At 36.5% G+C, this 13,857-nt stretch overlaps 1 protein-coding gene across 2 annotated transcripts in view; it reads right to left on the bottom strand.

The window, feature by feature from the left end:
* LOC110379869 (Ig-like and fibronectin type-III domain-containing protein 2) overlaps nucleotides 1-13,857 on the bottom strand; it is a 159,817-nt gene that overhangs the window by 31,599 nt on the left and 114,361 nt on the right. Inside the window, exons 6-13 of one of the 2 annotated variants that reach the window (XM_064039025.1) lie at nucleotides 7,878-8,144; nucleotides 6,441-6,587; nucleotides 5,859-6,084; nucleotides 3,989-4,161; nucleotides 3,246-3,582; nucleotides 2,746-2,899; nucleotides 2,033-2,199; nucleotides 75-288 (exon numbers count right to left, since the gene is read on the bottom strand). In XM_064039025.1, the coding sequence (XP_063895095.1) occupies nucleotides 75-288; nucleotides 2,033-2,199; nucleotides 2,746-2,899; nucleotides 3,246-3,582; nucleotides 3,989-4,161; nucleotides 5,859-6,084; nucleotides 6,441-6,587; nucleotides 7,878-8,144 (1,685 nt within the window). The remainder of the gene's footprint in view (nucleotides 1-74; nucleotides 289-2,032; nucleotides 2,200-2,745; nucleotides 2,900-3,245; nucleotides 3,583-3,988; nucleotides 4,162-5,858; nucleotides 6,085-6,440; nucleotides 6,588-7,877; nucleotides 8,145-13,857) is intronic. The other variant, XM_064039026.1, reaches the window with a different exon arrangement.

Here is a 13,857-nt window from a genome sequence, read left to right as displayed (position 1 = left end):
GGGTTCTCAACAAGGATATTGTATACATTTGGGGATGTAACATTATAACAATTCAAATATTAAACGTGACATACCTTCTCAAGAATTCTGTACTCATCTCCGGTCTGCAGACTCTTGTAATGCAAGTTATAATACTGGACAGTATCAGCCAGTACTGTGGGAGGAGACCAGTGGACCACCGCGTAGTCTGTGTCAATGTTCGTGAGGTACAGCCGGGAGGGAGCTCCTGGAAGTACCCCGTAGCCGCGAAGGAGACAGTTGGTGTAAGAGTTCATGTAGCGGAGGCACCTGGTGGAGGAATAGTAGGTTAAAAAGGGGGTACTTAAGTCGGTAGGTTTTGTTTTATATTTGGATCGAGGAGTGTACTTGGAATGAGAGCGTTTCCACACTAGCACATTTTCCACGACAATAAGCAATTTATATACTTTTAACACAAACGATGATTTCTGAAATCGGGTGATTGAATTGTTCCAAGGAATGTAACGCACATAGAAAAGCCGTGTTTATCCGCTAATGTGAAAACATTAAGTAACATCCAAGTAGCCTTTACGTTCCAATTTCGAAGATAATTATTGTGAAGAAAGATTGACTCCTGGATATTATCATCTACACTCTTTAATGAAACAACATGGAAAAATCTGTCTAACTCATAATGCATTCAGACTCGTGTTAAAAATAAAATTACGGTTGTATAAAATTCACTGAAACGAACGGTGTCTCCCAAGACTCCTTGTGGGTTGTTTCTCATATAATTTGAGGGTACTTTAATGACTTTGCAAGATATTTTAAGAACACTTTTAAACAATACACTCGGAGTTGATTTCGACTCATTGTATTTACGTACAGATGTGGGTAGTATAGGTTTTTCGCGTTTGTGATTGGATTTATTTTATTTTAGGACTGTTCCGGTTCCCCAAAATAAAAGGGTACTACTTACCACAGCCGGTTAAATAGATTCGTATTTATTAAATTACTAAGGATTTGTAGATTTTTTGATAAAGGAAGACAAAGTATTATGATGAATTTGAAGATATAACCTACAAGTAAAAGTTTTATTAATCTTATGATCAAAACTTTTGTATAGAATTTCAACAGATTCATATCTATGAAATCGCATTAGTTAAGGTCTTAGAAATCAATGGAATACCAGCTTTGAAATATATAAGTTCCTACATATCTCAAAGTTAACGGGAAACTGGGATACGGGCTGAATACTTGCAAATAAACTTAAGTCAGATAGCCAAGTTCTAGCTTCGGAAACTTTCCTAACTTAGCATAGATATTTAGTTTAAAAATCATATTTAAAAGTTGTATCATAAAACTTGAAAGAATGTTTTAAAAATAAAACTGAATATAGCACAGCTAAAATGTTTAGAAGTTAAGCAAAATTAAGGCCGCTGCCTCGAATTTTGCGGGCAGCGGGGCGGCAGCGGCGGCGGCGCGGGCGGTCACCGTTTGACTAGAGCTCACCGCTCGTTGCCCGCTCCCCGCGCCGCTGTATTCGAGGGCCGGTCCATTTGATTATACGCGTAAGAACCTGCCGCTCCCGCGCCGCCGCCGCTGCCGCCCCGCTTCCCGCAAAATTCGAGGCCGAGGCCTAATGCGTAGGAGTTTGCGAAATAACATCTTTGTTGAAAAATAACGCAGGTCTTAACTGATGTTTTTGAAGTAGTTAAAGTTTTACAGAATTTTCTTACCTTTTGTTTGAATTTTTCTTTTCTTTTCGTTAATAAATAAGGTTTGAAGGTTAATCTCGCATATCTACATAGTTTTTTTTTGAACGTGATACAAAATGAAGCGAAGGTTAAGAGTACATACAGAGAAAAATGAGAGAGTACATAAGAAAGTATATAGGGGGAGTACATAGGGATAGTACATAAGGGAGTTTATGAGGGAGCTAAATATGACAATATTTTTTTGTACACATTGGAAACTAAATAGTACAAGGCAAGGAATTAAGTATGTATGAGTAGTACAGTACTTTAAAAAAATTAGACAAGCTAAAGAAAAAAAAGCCAACAAAAAAACTCACTTGAAATGATTGAAATCCAGCGTAGTAATATTGCCACTGCAAAGCGGCAAACACGACTCCGGGAGCCCCTTGGACCTGCAGCACGGAGTATGGTCCATGCCGTTGGCGAGGCAGCCGAAGGTCACGCCGGCCCACGGCGCGCAGATCATCAGATCTGTCACCTGCAGCTGAGGGTTAAACACGGCTCCAGTGGGTGATCGTGCGTTAGTCACAAATGATGTGGGTTTTGGTTAGTGGTGATGATGAAGTTATGTGGTTTGGTGGCTTTTGAGTTTTCAGTGGCTGATGATTTGATGATTAGACATTTCTTGGTTATTGGGGTCCTCGATGGTCTTGAAAATTTTGATACTACAGTTGAAGTTTTGAGCGGATGAATTACGTACTTTCTTTCTAAAATTAATTCGGGGTTGGGTGAAAAATCATGTCATCTTAATCAAGACTTTTAATCGTATGGCTTTAGTGAAAGTGCTGATTGTTGTAACATGAATGTGTGGATATGCCTTGTTTTGCTGTGTCTACCTGTTTTCTACTGTGTTTGCCGACCCAAAGCCCATTCTTCAATGTGTCGTAGGCTTTATACTTTTGGTTTATACCAAAGATCTTATAGTTAGAATTTTACCGCCTTAAAACGGAAAACCCTTATTTGACTTCAATAATGATACAATGATGATGAACTCACTACCAACACACAGATATCCAATGTGTCCACTTACTGCAATCTCGAAGGTCTTGGTGGGGTCACAGAGCTTATCAACACAACCATAGTGGTTGACCCCGGCTGAGACGCAGCAACCGCGCACGTCGGGTAGTTTGGGCGCCGCTGCCACTTCTGTTGACTTCATCTTCCCAGGAGTCAGGGTTAGGGACCTAGGGTAGATAGATGATGGTGCTAAGGATCTAGATTTTGTGGCATAATTAGGCCATACCTATGCAGTAGGTAGTTCAGATATGGGAGGTTATCTGATAATAAAAAAAAGCTTACTATAGAAATCAGAGGGGGAAGCCTACGTTCAGCAGTGGATGCTCATCGGCTGAGATGATGATAGACAGACCTTCTCCATTGATTTCTATAGTACGCCTTTGTTTTATGTGGAATAACCTCAAGATTTTAAAAATACAAATTAAAAGACTGCACACTTGAAAAAATCGCAATACAATTTGCCTTCTATTGAGGTTGGTTTTAGAAGCACAAAAAAATTACTTTAGCACTTACCTGATTGCATAACTCGGCAAGCTTGATCCATGAATATTATACGAAGTAACAGTAATCTCATACATGGTAAAAGGCAGCAAATCGTTCAGAACAAAGTAAGTCTTATTCGGAGGCACTTTGTAAGTCATAGGCAGAACACTCTTCATAGTTCCATTGTTTTTAATGGAGCTCTCTGAGGGATCGATGAGGTGGGCATCGAATGAGCGCAGTGTGGTCACGTTGACCACATACTCTATGACTGAGTCTGTGTTTTCTACTGGTGGACTCCATGATACGTTTAGTTGCTTCTCGTTTAGTGGCTCCACTTCCACGTCTTCTGGGGGACTTGGGAGGAGTTCTGTAAAGGAGTTATAGGTGAAAATATTGTACTAACTACTATTAATTTTATTGTAAATAAGTAAGAAACGAAAATATGGGATGCCTCGTCACAATTTTTGCATTAGATCCAGTGCCTGTAAAAAGGCTTCATGGTACGTTAAGTATAAACAAAATACCATTATATATAGTAGACCATGTGCCATTGCGCACCTTACGAAAAAAGTAACTTAAAAAATATATTATTGCATATTTTCAGTATCAAAGTCAAAGAATCAACCCATTCCGTATATATCTAAGATACTCTGTGCCCCATTCTATGCCAGATATTCCAGAATAAAATGCATTTTGTCTCAAAAACAGATCCGTTGAGTACATGTAGTCATTTTCATGACCCAAAGTCACTAACATTTTCAAAAAGCACTCACCAATTCCCTCAACAATACAAGCCAGCGTCTTCTCCATATAAGAAGCGCAGGAGTAGTGGGTCTTGATGTTATCCGTCACCGGCGTGAACTCTCCTCGGCAGACATCCTGGCAGATGTCTGGTACTCGCTCCTGCACGCAGCAGGGGACGTGGTTGCGTCCGTCTGCCATGCATCTGGTGGTGGAAGATAAGGGTTTGAGGCTCCAAGATTACCGGGGCTGCGGGATTGTTCGAAAGAGTTACCGCGGCCCTGGTACATAAAAGGCTTACGACGGAACACGATGGTTTTTAGTCAGTAAGGTCTTACACTAACTCACCGCTGCTAACCCACAGCGGGAGGGGTTATTTGATGATTTTTGATGTCGTTAAAAAAACGCTCCAAGATTAGGTATTGGTTTTGAACTTCCTACTTAGGTACTTGAACTGTTCGGAAACTACACTAGCCCCGGGTGACATAGGCTATATTTGATCTAAAATTGGGACGTAGGTGAAACCGCGGTACACAGGTGGTGTTTTATAAAGTGTTATTTGAAGGCACATCCTGTATACATTAATTAACAACATTAACCTTTCCCGAACTCATTGATCCAATAACGTTTGATTAAAAAGGTTTTAATCCGGAACAGATAGATCACAAGAATTTATCAAAATTAACACATGAATAACCTTTCGAATGAAAAACCTTACCGAATAAAAATCATATTTTCAGTAGATTGTATAATTATGAGCTGTTCATCATGTAGTAGGTATTTAGTTTTCTTTGAATTGATTTATACTCAAACATTCACACATTAAAAATCGTAAACTAAACTTCAGTTTCTTAAACTAAATGTGGTTTATTTTTGAACTGTTGCTCAGCTATTTATAAGCTCCTTTCGTAAGTGACAACGGCAATTTGTCAAGAACCCACTTGTTGATAGATTGCCTTTAAAACTAAGGAATACCCACACACTGTAGACTAAAAAGTCGGCCGATAGTTGACCGGCAATATGTTTTTTCAATTAAAATCTTGACTCCAATCAAAGTTTTCTCTCTCATCATTTTCATCTCATCTTTGTAATGTGTGTACCACTATTCATCTTCATACCGATTTATGAGTCCAAACAAACTCGACCGATTAAAAGTTTGCAGTCTGTGGGTTAGGGCCAGCTCACACGACGCAGGTACGGTCTATTTTAGCAATACATATAAAGTGATTGATTACTGAGGCGAAGACCAGCCCGCCATTGTACTTAGACAATACTTAATTGGCTTTTAGAGTATCTAGAGCTAATATTTTTAAAAGCTATATTCTGTTAAAAGAAATTGCTTTTTGGGATAAGTGAATTTCGTTCTTGACCTTATTGTATATTTTACGTTAGTTAATTTTTTTGTTAATACAAATTATTGGCGTTTTCAATCTGTGGGTATTAAATCTTCTTTGATTAAATATACCCACGTCTGTTTTTTAATAAAATGTTAAAGGTTTGAGATTTGCCTGTGTTGTAAATACCTGTTATAACAAACTTTGATTAAACGCCTACTCTTAGTAAATGCCTTTCATTTTAATTTTAGGAAACCTGGATCAAAATAGAACTAACAAGAGACTGAAATTAACGTACCAAACTGAAAGTACCAAAACAAATAGCTGAGCACTAAAGATATGGCAAAAATAATATGATTCAAATAAATATGGACTTTAAATGATGCTTTGTAAACATACTTTTCATTGGCAAATTAATCGACTGTCAATTTATCAATGTAAAATCTAACGAGGCACATTTAAAGTCCATATTTGCATGATATGATACTTGCCAGGTAGCGATACCTTAAAATCTTAGATGCCTTAAACTTAAAGGATAGGAATCTTTAAATCTCGCAGGCACACTTACTTGACAATAGCAGGGAAGTCAGGCTGACAAGTCTCCGGGTCTTGGCCAGTACCCTCCAGTATGGTCTGTATGCTGCAGAAGCCGAGGCAGGTCTTCGTCACATTGGCAGCAATGCAGCAGTCCGTATAGTTGTGGGACAGCGCGAGGGATGAGAGTGTAGGAATGTTTGCTGAGTAGCTGTCTGTTACGTTCTGATTTTCTGGTGGTGTTAGGCCTCGGGAGATAACTGTGGTAAAAAAATTGAAAAGGGTGTTAGAAAGACTGTAAAAAACCCTGAAATGGCAAGAAAAAGGCTAAGTGATGATATAAATGGATGATGAAAAGGAAAAAAATACGTCCAAAGGTGGAAAAGTACTAAATTGACATTATGTAAATATTAAATTGGTATGTCGTTCAAAGATGAGTAAATAGTTACAAAGGTAATCGATTCATAATATGATGATAAAAATTGGAAGAATAAATATGAAACTTGACATTAAATTACAAACACCTAGTATTAAACTTAGTGCACGTTTCTTGTGCTTTATCTAGAATACTGCAAGGTATGCTGAGCTTCTTAGTTTTCGTATCTACGGTACAAACCTGTAAGTTTATGGAAGCTCCTGACAGGAGGTTCTGTGTTCAGCTCACACATGTACAGGCCAGCATCTGAAGCCTTCACCGACTTGATGACCAGCGCCCATACGTCACCTCCTTTCGCGATACCTGGTCCCGGCAGAGGCTCGTCGGCTGTGGAAGTGGTTATTATTAGTATTGGTGATAAAGAATCATTTTTGTAGCAGCTGGGAATATAGTGGAAATTATATGAATTTCTTGATCTTTGATGAGGATCAGAGAAACCTTTTTGAAAAACAAAACATCAATAAAAGTTGGTATTGTTGATTTTGAAAGATTTCAATTGATGAGAATTCTTGGAAACCCCCATAGTTTCAGATAACTAAAACATTTAAAATCTTTTCAAAGATTGTTCTCATTTTCAATATTTTCTTTTCACATTCATGGTGAATCTCTCATAACAAACAAAAACAGACCAAAACAAGATTCTAGCAAAACACTAGGTACACTCAAAATTTTAATTAGGTTAATAGTGTTTCATAATGAGTATTCTGTTCCTGAACCTTATTCATTTTATGCTGAAGAGCACTGAAAGTAAACTCCGTATATCTTGCTGAAGCCATTATAATTGCAAATTCAGCGCTTCGTAACACGTAAATAATGTATTTGGTGCAAGGTCAGAAAGAGCTTGCTTATTACACGCTGTTTTTATTAGGAAAGTATCATGTTTTTGAAGTTTAATGTTTAAAATGAGAAGTTTTGGTCAACAGTTTAGCCTTTTCCCAATTATATTGGGGATGCAGCTGAAAACCAGTGTTTTACAAGGAGCGACTAATATTACAAAGTTGAAAAGTTTGTTTGTCTGTTTGCTTGAACGTGCAAATAGGATCTAATGGTATCCACGTTTGGAACACTGTTTCGGTGTCAAATAGTCCAATAATTGAGGAAGGCTATTATGTTACTTAAGTACTTTTTATTCGTGTACATAAAGTTCCAAAGGACGCGGGTGAAACCGTTGGAGCTCGCTAATTAATCTACAAGCGTATTGATTCTAGTATATACGATTTCAATAACCAAACATCAAAACAGAACAAATATCAACATTGTTTTATTTATTTACATTATGATGCAGGGCATAAAAACCTTGTGAACTTTACCAATTTTAATAGAAAGCTTGAATTTCCGAAACAGTATTTTTTTTCTGTATTCCATATCGAAATAAATACACGAGTATCATGATAAATGTTGTATATCCCTAGGGCATGCGTTTCCAATTCAAAAATATATTTCACTATCGAGTTACGTACCTATCTATATAAAATAAAACACACACACAAATAATCTGGAATCGCCAACTTCGACCAATCGTTACTTCTCTGTATGAGAAGAGGCCTGTGCTTCACACTCGGCCAATTAAATGTCTAGCTATTATAAGGTACCTACTATTGAAAAAGCAGTACTTACTATCATCATGTAAAACATCAACTCTATCATCTCTGGTGACCCTCACGCCTCCAGCAGTCAGGAGTTGCAGGTCCTTCGCCCGCCTCCAAAGGACTGGTCGTCCCTTAGCTCCTAAAACCACGCAGGTGAGAAGAGCATCTTCCCCACTCCTGACTGCTACGCCACCAACGGCTGGTGTCCTCATGAAGGCTTTGGGTTCCTCAGTCTCTTCTTGGGAGCTGCCTGTTGATGTGCTTGCGCTTTCCACTGATTCTCCTCTTACTAGTTCTGGGGACAAAGATATGGATTATGGTTAGATCCTTGCTAATATTACAAATGTGAAAGTTACTCTGTCCGTCTGTGACGACCAACTACTGAACTGAGATACAGACATACACAGACTGAAACAGAGAACACAAACAGTCTAGAGCTTGAGAAAGAACATAGGCTACTTTTAATCGCGTTGTAGAAAGTGTTGGGAGAAAACGCAAGGGACAACTTGCATTACATATGTTAGTATATTTAGCGATTTCCCTTGAGGGACGGTAAGGATTAGGACCATTATAATAAGAGTGTTAACATACAGCCAAACATGTAAACAAACATTCAAAACTAAAAGCCCCATTCACTTTCATGTGGCTAATAACTAATAGCAAAAAGACCCATATAAAATCCAACCCATTACCTTAAAATGTTTGAAGCATTGAAACAAAACTAAATGGTCATAAAAGAGGGTGAAATGCGTTAAAACAAACCACTTGAAACATCCCTAAGTACCGAACTACACTGTCATACTACGAAAGCTCTTTGAGGGATTTAAAAGGCAATTCGGAGGTTGAGCTCGAACTTCGATAAAAAGGTCGTCTATACTCCCGGTTGGGCTGCGCGAATATAAATGCCGAAAAGAGACGTTTGTGGTTGGGTGGCAGTGAAAGAGGCTTTGGTTCGTGTAAGGGTAGATAATTAAAGATGTGTTTAATATTATTTTGGTATTGAAAGGTATAATGTCAGCAGTTCATGATGATTGTTAGTTTGGAAGAGCAAAATTATGTTCGTACATTCATACTTCGATTACGATTTATTATATTACAAACAACTGCTGAACAACATAACTATTTATGTTTTGTTTTGTATAACGACAGGGTTTTATAATAATACGTCTCATTAACAACAGTTTATATTTAAACAAACATAATTTATTTTATTATATTTGAAATAACAACCGATTGTCCAGCTTCATAATATTTTAAAATAAATACCTATTATTCATTTTGCCTTATCGATTTCCTATATTATTTGTTAGTTTAAACTTATTGACAATAGTAACAATAGCTAGGAAGTTATGAATAGGAAGTAGAAGTTCCTACGAATACACAATCCTCACAAGGGTGAGGTAGGTGGGTATACAGACTAGGTTAAAACTTTGAACAATGTTCACATGAAAATAATAGTACGTACATATGTATAAATTATCCCCACAGTCATTAATATGTATATAACAGCATAGTTTCTCTCGTTATTTAGGTACAAACCTAAGATAAAGATTTCTATATGTCTTTAGAATTTACAATATTCTTATTATACCCAATATTCTAACCGAATAAAGCAGTTTTGCAGCCAAAACAAAAACCAAATTTTAAAGAATTTGGTTTTGGATAGCAACGCGCCGCCAGCCTATTTGGTATAATGCCGGATGACAGCGATAAGGACCAATTTTTTGACGAACTTAACTAGTTTTAAGTTTCCTTTTTAAGTAAATACACATTTAGTAAACTTTTGATATAATTTTCAGTGTATTTTAATAACGAAAATAAATATTTCTTCATTTAATGATTAATTCATCGTCTTCTCGCTTTCACAGCAACCGCACCAACCTTCTCATTTGGATTCATCGCGGATGGGTCACGTCCGACCGGCCTCGGATAAAGAAATCAACGCAAATTGGCCGTACACGGTCCAATTTACCACATATTTTGGGAAAACGAAACAATCTCTATGGTAAACCTTCAAGTGAAGAGTATAAGGTGAGCAGGTGAATGAGAGCTGAATAATTTCATCTTTTTTTGGGTCCGAAGTGGTGGATTATGATGATGAGGTTAGGTGTGGGAGATTGTGGTGTATGAAAGTGTGTGGCGAATATTGGTACGAAAGGTGTGTTGGTCGATAGGATACATATTAGTTGTATATGAGCTTTAAAAATGTTAACAGGGTTGTTATTCAAGCCAGGTGGTTTTCAGCTAGCTAGGTTTTCAAAATTAATATTCAAGGATGCATTTTTTTGTTAGTTGATATTTTGTACCTTAATTACTGAAGTAATTTACAGGTATAGGTAGACATTATTTCACTTTATGGAAGCTACACTAAATCTCCGTCTGACAAAACATAAGCTAGATAGAAAGGCTAGTATTAAATAAAAGATTAGTTGAGGCAGTAACAGATCATCATCCTCCGAGCCGTTTCCCAATCTTGTTGGGGTCGGCTTCCAGTCTAACCGGATTCAGCTGAGGGAATACCAGATATTAAAAGTTTTTTATTTAAAACAAAACTTATTAGCAGAAGGGTTAATCAAGTTGGATCATTTAAAATTATATCTTTGAAAAACCCCTTCTCATCATATAACATTAACTTGTATAAAAAAATGCTAAACTATGCAGCGTTGAGTGGTATAATAGTTAGCACTAATGAAAATAGTAGCTGAAACTTCAGAAAGCTCCATTCTTTCCGTCCATTTGCATAAATTACAAACTGCAGTACAACTGGTTTGAAATGCGGAGGTTTTTAATTCTCCTGCACTTACATTGATCGCGACTGAAAGTGTTTGGCGATGCGTAAGCCTGTTAATGGAAGGTAGTTTTATGAACAGAGGCTTTTATGAAACAGAAAAATAGGTATAATATGTAAAATTAAAAAAAAAAAATATCAATAAAATCTTTGTATGCTATTTGATTCGTTTGTCTATACTAATATTATAAAGAGGAAAACTTTGTTTGTTTGTTTGCTTGTAATGGATAAACTCAAAAACTACTGGGCCGATTTTAAATATTCTTTCACCATTAGAATGCTATATTATCTGCGAGTAACATAAGCTATATTTTATCCCGGTGCGGGCAGTAGCTCCCACGGGACGCGGGTGAAACCGCGGAAAAACGGCTAGTTTGTATATAATATTCAATATAGTACCTATTCGACTACGTATAGTTTTAACAGCCGTCCAGGGTCCCGAAGAAACTTTTCGCGCATATATAGGAAGTAGTCTCTATGTGGTTTTGATATATGAAGGTACATATAAGCTATATGCATACCAAGTTTCATTTTATTCAGCATGAATGAGACATAAAAATACCGACATACCCATACGTAGGTACATGATACATACAGACATTCATAAAAACTTTCGTATTTATAATATTAGCAGATGGAAGAAGAGAAACAAATGGAATGAGACTTAGTGAGCAGCCGATGATTATAACAACAACCATTATATGATATTGTTAGTTCAAAAACCACTGCGCAATTTTGCTTACATGACCACTAATTAGCGAATGAATTACCAAAATGTATACTCCAAAAGACACAGCCATTCTTTCAACGCAATTTCAACCTTCACCCCTTCCAATAAGGTTCGTTTTCCATCGTGCACCACTTCTAAAGAACTGCGTAGTTATACCTGGTTATATGTAACCAGTGATTAAACAATAGACAGTCGTTATTTAATACATAATTTTGTCTATTTGCACACTAATACATAGTCATACACCATAATCTATAGTCTGAAAAACACAGCCCTTTCAACACAATTTCAACCTTCACCCCTAACAATAAGGTTACTTTTCCATCGTGCGTTACTTCTAAAGAACTGCGTAGTTATACCTAGCTCTATGTAACCAGTGATTAAACAATAGACAATCGTTATTTAACACATAATTTTGTCTGTTTGCACACTTATTACCAAAATCTATAGTCTGAAAAACACAGCCCTTTCAACACAATTTCGACCTTCATCCCTTCCAACAAGGTTAGTATTCCATCGTGCACCACTTCTAAAGAACTGCGTAGTTATACCTAGTTCTATGTAACCAGTGATTATGTGTACTGCGCTAAGAAATTGCACGTACAATGCAGGCAAAGTGGAGTGCAGTACAATGACGTCACGGCAAGCACTCCACGAGGTAAGCTGAATGATGGGTGGGAGAGGGATTGTTTTTAACTGTATGTATGTACGTTTTAGACTCATTTCTGTTAGCCAGGTTACCCCTCTAGCATGTTTTTTTATGTAAGAATTCTGTACACTTCTTATACCTACATATAATAAAATGTTCTTGTAGCTGAATGTTTAACTTTACATTTAATTTTTATGACACTATGCTTATTCAATAGTCTTCATGGTCGGCGTTTTTAAAACACACACACACAAAGGAAGTGGTGAAGGGCATGTGTTATTGGGGTAAAAGGTTTGTGTATGAGGTTGTCTTTTGTAAATTTGACCTTCAAAAATTGCCGATTTTCAGCTGTTTGTCAACGTTTTTAATACGCTTATATTAGCTTCACTTGTAACGTGTATGTAAGAAAATCTTGGAATCTTAATTAGACCCATTTTCCGGTCTTCGATTAGGATGAACTTTTGCACACGCTCTGAGTTCTGATGATAATACATAAATAGCTAAAACGTCATTATAAAAAGCGTGTTTTTATGTGTATATTATTTAAGTTACATTTGTCTGACTTTACAAAAAATAAGTAAGTATTTAAAGGACAATGTATACTTTGTATGTTTATCAACACATAATAATTCTTACAGTGTATACAAGTCTTTATTTGTACACAGTGTACTCTCCTACTTATATGATGTTACAGTGGCACTCAAGATCCTTCCAGCGATGGCGTCGGCCCTTCCTTTGCGAGTTTTAACTTTTGTTACAAAGTACTGCTCTGTATTTTTAATGAGTTTTGTGTTTTACTGAGAGGAATCTTTAAAGTGTGTTTGCTAATATTATAAAGGCAAATAACTCTGTTTGTCTTATACGTCAAAACTACTGAAAAGATTTAAATAAATTGTATATGGATTTAAAAGTATTCTTGCTAATATTATAAAGGCAAAAGTAATTCTGTCTGTTTTCACTCTATAACTGCAGATGAAAGGTAGTCTAGTAGGTAGCCTGAGAAAAGAAATAGGCTTCTTTTTACCCAGTTGCGAAAAGTGGTTGTCTCAGGAAGTGTGAGTGAAACATTAAGTTTATTAAGTACTTGTATATTTTCTATATCGATTACTGTGATGACTGATTTGTTTACTTAATAGTAATATTTTGATAACTCAAGTCAAAGTTTTAGAAGCCTCTTCAATAAATCAGGAAAAAATATTTCAATAACCAACCTACCAAAACTAAAACGTACTGAAATTCATGACCCAAACCTCTTCAAAACCACCGCACAAAAATTGACTTTACAACTATTGACTTAAAGTTTAATATTGTTTGACACAAGTTTCGTTCCTTGTAAATATTTATAATATGAGGTTTTTTCGGTACATACGAGGGTTGGATTCCAGTTTAATGGAATCTGAAGGGTTGGATTTGAACCTGAAATTCATGAATAGTAATGGGGGCTCGCTACAGTATGGCTGAGAATTACTTTAGTTGATATAATGTATGGGGATGTTTCTATAATTTGTTCCTCGATGATGTTATTGAATGTTAGAAGTTTTCTTGTAATACGAAAAATGGTAATAGATTTCGAGTTTCTTCTTGTTTAACTTTTACGAGGTATTTTGGTATATGTATTTGTGATTAAAGTTAGAAACAGGATAACAATAGAAATCTGTGTAGGTCTAAGAAATAGACAATACATTCCGAATCTTTTTACTTGATTTTTTAAGATTCAGTTAAGCTCCTCATGTTTTCTGCATCTATTTTGTTTCTAGCAGCTTTTTTATATGATTTTTTGCTGTAAATTCGATTCATTCACGACATATTCTTTAGTAGCCGATAAAAAAGCAAGGCAGTCA

This window comes from Helicoverpa armigera, chromosome 18, assembly GCF_030705265.1.
Source record: "Helicoverpa armigera isolate CAAS_96S chromosome 18, ASM3070526v1, whole genome shotgun sequence".
Taxonomy (NCBI): Eukaryota; Metazoa; Arthropoda; class Insecta; order Lepidoptera; family Noctuidae; genus Helicoverpa; species Helicoverpa armigera.
This window is presented reverse-complemented; position numbering and strand designations above follow the sequence as displayed.